At 44.5% G+C, this 9,608-nt stretch overlaps 1 protein-coding gene across 1 annotated transcript in view; it reads left to right on the plus strand.

The window, feature by feature from the left end:
* SMPDL3A (sphingomyelin phosphodiesterase acid like 3A) overlaps window positions 1-5,190 on the plus strand; it is a 31,860-nt gene extending 26,670 nt beyond the window's left edge. Inside the window, exon 8 of the mRNA XM_043510896.1 lies at window positions 3,398-5,190. Coding sequence (XP_043366831.1) covers window positions 3,398-3,469 — 72 coding nt within the window. The 3' untranslated portion in view covers window positions 3,470-5,190. The remainder of the gene's footprint in view (window positions 1-3,397) is intronic.
* Window positions 5,191-9,608: the final 4,418 nt, after the last annotated feature.

Raw genomic sequence — 9,608 nt, forward strand, 5'->3', positions numbered from 1 at the left:
CAGGAAAGATGAGCTGAAAATGTTCCAAGAGAGGAAGTTGAAGAGCTTAACAAGTCCGAGCTGGTGATGTCTTCATGACACCGGCCAGTGACACAGTGCGGTGCCAGCTCCAGTCTAGTCCCCAGTGTAGGGATGACTGTGTGAAAGGCATAGAAGCTTCCAGCCAAATGGATGGGACTGATTCTCTGAGCAACAGATGATTTCAGAAAGTCTTACTCCTTAAATCTGAGCGGACTCCTCAGGCTTACAGGAAAAGGTTTTGAAGAGGCTCAAAAACACAAGTGTGTAACTTATTTGAAGCTGACAACCCAGCTAGGAAATTACCTTTGAAAATCTGGCAAATGTTGGGGAGCCACAACCCTGTATGAGTTGCAAGAAATGTTTTGGTAAGAATCATTTTATGATTTGCGTCCCCATGATTTCAGAATGGGATTGAGGGATCAGAAGCCCAAATACCTGTGTACTGTAGGCAGGTTAGCTGATGAGTTTGTGGATAGTAAAGATGGTTCTGTGAAATAGCCCAAGGCTGACTGGCCAAAGAGCGAACATGTAGGGGCAACCCCAAACTAGGGACCCAGAGGACTAGGGGCAGGAATTCTCTTGCAATGTCTGAGAGATCTCAAGGATCTGAAACATTATCACTACCTGGGGATGGGACATACAGGGGCTGACTGTCCAGGGCTCAAGCACCCAGGGACTGGCAATGAACCACAGCTGAGGAACCTACTAGTTGCCTGGCCAGAATGGGGCTGGGATGCCATCACACCAATGCAACACGCTAATCAGAGCAGTACAGCCCCAGAGGGGATGTACAGTGTATATGCCACTGAGTTCACACAGCCATTTGGCCATATTTCATGCTGCATTTTTGTGCATATAGAACCACCTGATACCCAGTAGGAGTGGAAGGTGGAAGTTAATGGGGAGTTGTTCAAGGAATGGAAGGACACAGATTCTGCTCATATACTGGTCAAACTTCATGTGGTGAGGCTGCATGAAATGCAGAGAGACTGTAAAAGGGTAACACTTCCAAATGTAAAACCAGTAGCACGGCCTATGGCACAGATTCTTGTGCTGACCCAAGAAGGTTTGGCAATGCTGATGGTGGGAGCTTAAGAAGATATCCCTGTTGATGTCATGCTTGGAAACGCTATTATAACCGGTTTCAGAGTAGCAGCCGTGTTAGCCTGTATTCGCAAAAAGAAAAGGAGGACTTGTGGCACCGTACAGACTAACAAATTTATTTGAGCATAAGCTTTCAAGGGCTACAGCTCATTTCGTCGGATGCATTCAGTGGAAAGTACAGTGGGGAGATTTATATACATAGAGAACATGACACAATGGGTGTTACCATACACACTGTAACCAGAGTGATCAGGTAAGGTGAGCTATTACCAGCAGGAGAGCGGGGGGGAGGGGGAGGAAGGAACCTTTTGTAGTGATAATCAAGGTGGGCCATTTCCAGCAGTTGACAAGAACATCTGAGGAATAGTGGCCGGGGGGGCGGGGGGAGGAGATAAACATGGGGAAGTAGTTTTACTTTGTGTAATGACCCATCCACTGCCAGTTTCTATTCAAGCCTAAGTTAATTGTATCCAGTTTGCAAATTAATTCCAATTCAACAGTCTCTTATTGGAGTCTGTTTTTGAAGTTTTTTTGTTGAAGGATAGCCACTTTTAGGTCTGTAATTGAGTGACCAGAGAGATTGACGTGTTCTCCGACTGGTTTTTGAATGTTATAATTCTTGATGTCTGATTTGTGTCCATTTATTCTTTTACGTAGAGACTGTCCAGTTTGACCAATGTACATGGCAGAGGGGCATTGCTGGCACATGATGGCATATATCACATTGGTGGATGCGCAGGTGAACGAGCCTCTGATAGTGTGGCTGATGTGATTAGGCCCTATGATGGTGTCCCCTGAATAGATATGTGGACACAGTTGGCAACAGGCTTTGTTGAAAGGATAGGTTCCTGGGTTAGTGATTCTGTTGATTCAGTACCCAAAGAAGCCAGTTCAATGCCTGTTCTTATCAAGAAAATTCAGGCAGAGCTGAGCATTACTGTGGCTGAAACTGAGGCACAGTGGAGGCGTGCTGTGTCTCACCTTCTATCCAAAAGTGGGAAAACTGAGGCAGTTAATGAGTAGTGCCAAATGTCTGACACATGTCTGAGGGTGGGAAATGCCCCAGATAGGAGTCAGAGTAGCAGCCGTGTTAGTCTGTATTCGCAAAAAGAAAAGGAGTACTTGTGGCACCTTAGAGACTAACAAATTTATTAGAGCATAAGCTTTCGTGAGCTACAGCTCACTTGCATCCGATGAAGTGAGCTGTAGCTCACGAAAGCTTATGCTCTAATAAATTTGTTAGTCTCTAAGGTGCCACAAGTACTCCTTTTCTTTTTCCAGATAGGAGTGAAGCAGTTGTTAGGGAGAATGCTGAGAATGCCTGTAGGCCTGTCACTTGAAAGATGTTGCATATGGAGAGACTGGGGGAGAGAGAGGGCAATGGGACAGCTCACCCCAGAGCCATAACAACGTTGATTTTAAAATGTTAAAGATGCATATCGTCAGTGAGGAGCCATGTTGACAGCCTGACTCTGAGATTTCAAATTCTGAGTCAGATATGTGGCTTCTCACAGATTTTCTATGTTGGTGGAACATACAGAATGTAAGTTCCATGCCATTTCACAACTCCTGGGTCTGCAAAACACTCCCGTGTAAAATAAATGTTATGCTAATTATATACCGGAATAAATCACCAACAAATTAAGTACCTTAAGTATCAGAAGAATAACAATCAAATTCCTAGTCATCATCTTGGTAATTTATGGGTACACAGTAGGGACCCTATCCTCTGATACCTGGCAGAAGGCTCCAAACAGCAGAAAATCTAGCCAGGGAGAGGGTGGGGTTGGTTGTAAGCACTCTGTTGCAGGGGATGGAAGGGCTGGAGCAGGGGAGTGGTGCCTCAGCGGTTGGCAGTGTTCACCAGAGAAGGAGCATGACCAGCCTGACTAGGAAATGTTCTGATTCACTGAATCTTTGTGCAGGCTCCACCAGTGGGCTTTAACTTCCTATGGATTCTCAGTTGCAATTTAAAGCAGCTCTCCTGAAATAATCCCTCAAAGGGTATGGTGATGGCAATGCAAATGCTACCTGCCTCCTGCCATTGGAGTGAATCCTCCCTTGATCCTTTGGTAGTGGATTTTGTATATAATGATATGCACATGGCAGATCTGACTACTGCACATCAAAAAATTGCTGTCTGAGGCCCAAAATCGCTTTCCGATTAGAAATCAATGGAAAAAGTTAAATTCTCTGATTTTTAAAAAATGCTTAATTTCTGTTACCAAAACTTGAAACTTTGATTTCCATTCCTTTTTTTTTTTTTTTATAGGCAAGCTGGTTCTTTAAGTCCTACCCTGCATCATCACATGAAGCTGATGCCATGTTATCAATCAGATGGTAGTCTCCACTGACTGAGAGTGAGAGAGCAAGCAGTTTTGTTCACAGAATGTAGCTGCATAAACACTTACAGGAGTTTTTAGAATTTGCCTTGTAAATTCTTTTTAATAGCTATATTTCTGTCTAGTTGCAATATTAATGTAGCTGTCTACAGTATTATAACTAATCACCAGTGTTTTTTCCTCTATCACATTTTCAATCTTGGGTGGTACAATACTGGACAACAAAATTGACACTGGATCATAACTCCTGTAAATTATTTCATTAGATAGTAGAACAATCTCTCTCTCCACAGAGGCAAAACTACCTGGAGAGAATCCAAATACTGTATAATTTGGCATCCGGCATGACCTACATAAATATATGCTAATTTATTAATTGTTATCACTGAGCAGTTTAATGTCCTATATAATCAGCCAGTGTGGTGACAGTTCTTGTGGGCCACATCCTCAGCTGGTGTAAATTGGCATAGCTGTTTTGAAGTTAATGATGCTATACCAAATTATCCTGGAAGTCAGGGTTTGTTTTTTTTTTTTGTTTTGTTTTGTTTTAAAGCATCCAAGTGACTTAGAAGCAGGAATCCATGGGGAAGTTGATGGGACTTGTGCTCCTAAGTCACTCAGGGTGAGGTTCTGTGCTGGCACCTTGTAGAAGCACAGCACAGAACTTGCCGCCAAGAGTGGTGGAGCCACCTTTGTGCCCTCCTGATACTTGGCTGCTCCAAAGTTAAGTCCAAAGCGGACTGGGAAGAGTTACAAAGAGATCTAAACCTGGGTGTCTGGGCAACAAAATGGCACATGAAATTCAGTGTTGATAAATGCAAACTAATGAATATTGGAAAACATAATCCCAACTATATATACAAAATAGGGTGTTACCTGTCAGCTCTGTGTTGTTGGGGAACCAGGCACAGTATCCAACCTGTCTGATTCACAAAGGGCCCCCCACCTCTGCTTAAACCAAAGCCAATCAGAAGAAAGACTTACAAAAGGCAATGAAAAGGCAGTGGGAGATGCACCTAAACCCCTCCGCACAAGGGGGACAGGATTAAGGAAACTCTCCTAGCCTCATTTGCATTGAAGATGGGAAAGGGAGGCACAGAATGGAGAACAGAGATTCCAAGGCAAGAATCACAATGAACTCTGGGATCAGAAAAACAGGGAAGCACTGCATCATGGGGAACTCTATTCCAGATGTTAATGAACCCACACCTGCACACACCCAGCTCAATAGTTATCAGACCAATTCTAGTAATAAATCCTTTATTGGTATCCAAAATAGTGAAGCTGCCTAATTGCATTGTGAGCTCCCTAGAAGGACCACTGCCGATAGCAGGAATGATCAGCTTCTATTGTCTAGCCGGAACAAAACAACTTTGTATACTCCCTTGAGCCATCAGTTTACCCATAAACAAATCTAGTGTTCTTCCTTGAACCATTGTTCTTCCCCTACAAAAATCCCTATCTAGGCTCAAGTAAGTGCTCTGATGCCTGGATCCAAAATCCATATCAGTTCCATTGGTACTTCATCTTCTCCTGTCTGCTTGTGCTGGGGGCTTTGCCTGTTTCCAGCACTCCAGACTCTCAGCTACCACCACCACCTGGGAATCCTGATCAATTCAAGCTTCACAAAGTGGTGAGAACCCATATGTCTCTCAGTATAGCCTTCTAACCCTGACTTGTGTGATCAGTTATGGTTTTCTAAACCTGACTTTTATAATATTAAATTTAACTTAAATTTTATCACAGTTTTGTTTGTTTGGCTCCCCTTGTATGGTTATTACCTGGCAATAAATAACTTTCATGATTAAGCTGGTTGCTTCTTTCTCTATCCTCCTCCTGTTTTTTTTGTTGTTTTTTTGTGTGGCTTCCCTGTTCGCTGTGTTGCAAACCTCCTTGTACCTAAGCTAAAGATCCCTGCAGCACTCAAAAATCCTGTGGGGTTTTCTCATCAAGTGGGTTACTACCAGAACAATTGTAATATGCAAGTGGGGATTGGGTCATGCTGAATCTGCGACATATGAGGGGGGCAGCTTGGAAGTGCTGCTTGACCCAATCTGCTTAGTCCAGGGGCATATAAGGATGGCAGATTGAAAGTGCTGCTCAACCCAGTCTGCTCAGGTGTGCTCTGTTCCCATGCGGTGCCCATGGCATATGAGCATGACAACTTGGAGGTGCTGTTCAACCTAGCCTGCTGAATCCAAGGGCCTATGAGGGTGACAGTTTGGAAATGCTTCTTGACCTAGCCTACTGAGTCCAGGGACATAGAAGGGGTCAGCTTGGGAGTGCTGATTAACCTGGTCCTCTCAGACGCGCTCTGTTAATGTGTGTGTGTGTGTTCGGCTGATTCTGGGACTGGAAGAACCCCGCCCTGGGGAACCTAGGTCCTGCAGGATAGCTCCATTGGGAGGGAACTTGCACCAGGGAGAAGTAGAAGCTCTGTATGAGAGCAAAAGTGAAACAAGCAGTACATTGATAGAATTACAGAACACCCCCCCCCCCCCCGCCACAGAAGAGTAACCCTAATAAATGAGCATACCACAAAGTAACGGGCAAATCTGGTAACAAGTGGGGTCTAAATTTGCTGTAATCACTCAAGAAAGAGCTCTTGGAGTTATTGTGAACAGTTCTCTGACAACATCTGCTCAGTGAAAAGTTGTCGGAAAAGCTAACAGAATGTTAGGAACCATTAGGAAAGGGATAGATAATAAGACTGCAAAGATCATAATGGCACTATATAAATCCATGGTACGCCCATGCCCTAAATATTGTGTGCAGTTCTGGTAGTCCCCATCTCAAAAAAGATATATTGGAATCAGAAAAAGGTACAGAGAAGGGCAACAAAAATGGTTAAAGGTATGGACCAGCTTCCAGATGAGGAGAGATTGAAGAGACTGGGACTGTTTGGCATGGAAAAGAGAAAACTAAGGAGGGATATGATAGAGGTCTATCAAATCATGAATAGAGTGGCGAAAGTGAATTAGAAGTGTTATTTACTTCTTCATGTAATACAAGAAGCAGGGGTCTCCCAATGACATTAGTAGGCAGCAGACAAACAAACAAAAGGAAGCACTTCTTCACAAAATGCACAATCAACCTGGGGAATTCATTGCTGGGGCTGTTGTGAAGGCCAAAATTAAAACTGGGTTAAAAAAAGAATTAGATAAGTTAAAGGAGGATAGGTCCATCAATAGCTGGTAGCCAAGATGGTCAGGGGTGCAACCCCATGCTCTGGGTGTCCCTAAGCCTCTGACTGCTAGATGCTGGGACTGGATGACAGGGGCTGGATCATTTGATAATTGTCCTGTTCTGTTCATTCCCTCTGTAGCATTTGGCACTGGCCAGTCAGAAGACTGCACACTGGGCTAAATGAACCACTGGTCTGACCCAATATGGCCATTCTTATGTTATGTTCTTAACTCAGTTAAATAGCACTGAGTGCCTATGAAAATTACAGCAGCCTTGCCAGGCTGCTCAATGGGTGGCAGTGCTGTCCAGAATCTCTGCAGCACTATGTGCTAAGCCCCCACACCAATATATTCTTTCACTACGTAGCATGGCCTCTACGCAATGGCTAGTGGCGGGATCCTTGGAGGACAGTGTGTAGATAGCCACATCAGTTCCTATCCTGAGAAAATTCTCTAGTACCTGGATCTGGGACTTCTAGAGCCCCTTTATGTCACACTGGCCCCTTTACACAATGTAAAAAGGCCAGAGTGAGGATGCAAATCTCACTTTTAGGTGCTTTTAAAAACACCACCTCTGGCTCATTCTTATCTATTTTTATTAAACAAGTCTGAATTAACTTCTCCCTTATATATTTCATACCCATGAAAACTTCCATCTGTTAACGGAGAGTCCATTTTACCCTAGCATCATTTGGAAAATTCAGAAATTGCAAAGAGTGTTTATTCTCACAAAGAGAGGTTGTTTTTTTAGAAGAAGAAAACATTAATCCAGTTGAAACTCTCCAGTATGCTTTACCTATTACTAACAAGATATATTTCAAGGTGTTTGTAATAAAGACCTCTCTTTGTTTTAAGAAATTAATTGAAAGTATATATTCAAGGCTTGATTTCAGGACAGGCATAGAATGTGCATGGAACAATTGTTAGTGTTTCATGGAGCATTTTTCTATAGCATTCTTTTGTATCTTTTTTCTTGCTAAGCTAGCAAATTGCTGCCAGGAGGCATCAAGAAACCATAGCAACTATCTAGTGACAGGCCTAAGTAGTTTTTGTTCAGCAGAGAATCCATTAATCACTTATATTTCCTCCCTGTGATTCTGGGAACGTTCAGCTTTCAGCTGAAAATTGTTGCTAAATATTTGTGTGTCAAATACTCTCCCCGTACAGTCACTATGGAAAGTTTGCAGTGTTACTCAGAGAATACATTTTGATATAAAACTTTTGGAATATGTGGTTTCTACTGTTAGAACACAGGAGTTTTTCTCTTAAATCCTGGCACCAGAAGCTACAGACTAAGGGTTACCCTGACTAGGAGGCCATGTTTAGTGTGCTCTTTAGGGCACACATCTGGACAGAGTTCCACCAGGCTGTGTGCATAGATGCTGGAGACTATTTGATTGTAAACAGGGTTCTCTGCTCATTCCAGCACCACCATACACCTTTGATTTAGGCAGCAATTTCGTGGTACCACTTGTTTTCATTTAAATTCAGCTGAGCCTAGTACACTTGAGTTTTCACTCTTGGGTCTAATATTTCATATTAACTTCAAATAAGACTTTCCCTTTTTACCCAATGCTGCAACATTTAAGATATTACATTTTGCCTTTTGCACTGGAGCAATTCTAATAAAAAATATTCAGTGGAATACAGTGAGCAAGCTACATTAAAGATTTAGGCTCTGATCCAGCAAAGCATTTGAGTAGTCCCATTGACTTTAGGCAACACTTATTCCCGTGTGTAGTCCCATTGACTATAATAGGACTTCATCCACTCAGGATCTATCTTATTGAGGGTACCCAGCCACCTGGAAAGCACAGACACGAAGTTTAAATTCACCTTTAAGAAATGATGTTCTTTGGAGTTTGGAACTCTAAGTGCTCTGACTTTCCGTATGTACTGGAGATGTATAAGCAATACATACCAGACATGAACCAGATGTTTAGGCCAGATCCTACAATGGAATACTAAACAGTTATACTGTTCAGCCACTAGGTGGCACTATGTGTAAAATATCTCATTTAGGCTAATCTTAGCCATACCTGACAGAGCATTAAATACTCCTGGGGAATTCTGCACCACTGCACATGTGTGCAGAATTAATGTCCCCTGCAGATTTTGTTGCTTCCCCGCAGAAATATGACTTCTGATGGGGAAGCAAAGGGAAGCCACAAGAGCAATCACATACCCTTCTCCAGCAGAGTGGGCTTGTGGTTTTTCCCAGAGCAGCTGGCAGAGAGATAAATCGCTGTGGGATTGGGGGTGGGGGAGGGGGCCACCCCAGCCAGTGGGTCCTACCCTGCGCCAGGATCAGCTGCTATTCCTGGCTGGGCTGGGGGCAGGGAAGGATGGACCTTCCTCTTCCCCTACAAGAAGCAGCCCCCAGAAACCTCCCCCAGCTGCAGGAAGCTCTGCATCCTTCCTCTCTGCTTCCTGCCCCATCACTCCTCCACTGTGGAGGGAGGGGTAACTGTACAGGGAGTTGTTCCCCCATCTGCCCAACCTCCATGCATCCAGAGCCCGCCATACCCAGACTCCTCCACCAAGCCTCACCCCTGCACCCAGACCCCTCCCACTGAGCCCGCTGCATCCAAACCACCCTGCTGAGCCTCACCCCCTGCATCCAGAGCCACACCCCTGCACCCAGACCACCCATTGCTGAGTCCCCTGCACTTGAATCCCCACCCCGACAATCCTCACCCATCTTGCTCCTGGCCCACCCAAGCAAGCCTTCCACACCTCTGCACCCCCACCCCACTGAGCCTCAACCAGCTGTACCCAGATCTCCCCCCAAGCCCCATCCCCCCCACACAGTTCCCTCCCCCCTGTTGAGCCCCAACCACCTTCTCCTGAACCACCCTGCAGAGAATCATTCCTCCTGCACCCAGATGCCCCACCGAGCTGCCCTCACCCAGGTTGCCCCACATAGAACCTTCTCACCCCACACCTGGTTCCCCCC

This window comes from Dermochelys coriacea, chromosome 3, assembly GCF_009764565.3.
Source record: "Dermochelys coriacea isolate rDerCor1 chromosome 3, rDerCor1.pri.v4, whole genome shotgun sequence".
In the NCBI taxonomy this organism is placed as follows: Eukaryota; Metazoa; Chordata; order Testudines; family Dermochelyidae; genus Dermochelys; species Dermochelys coriacea.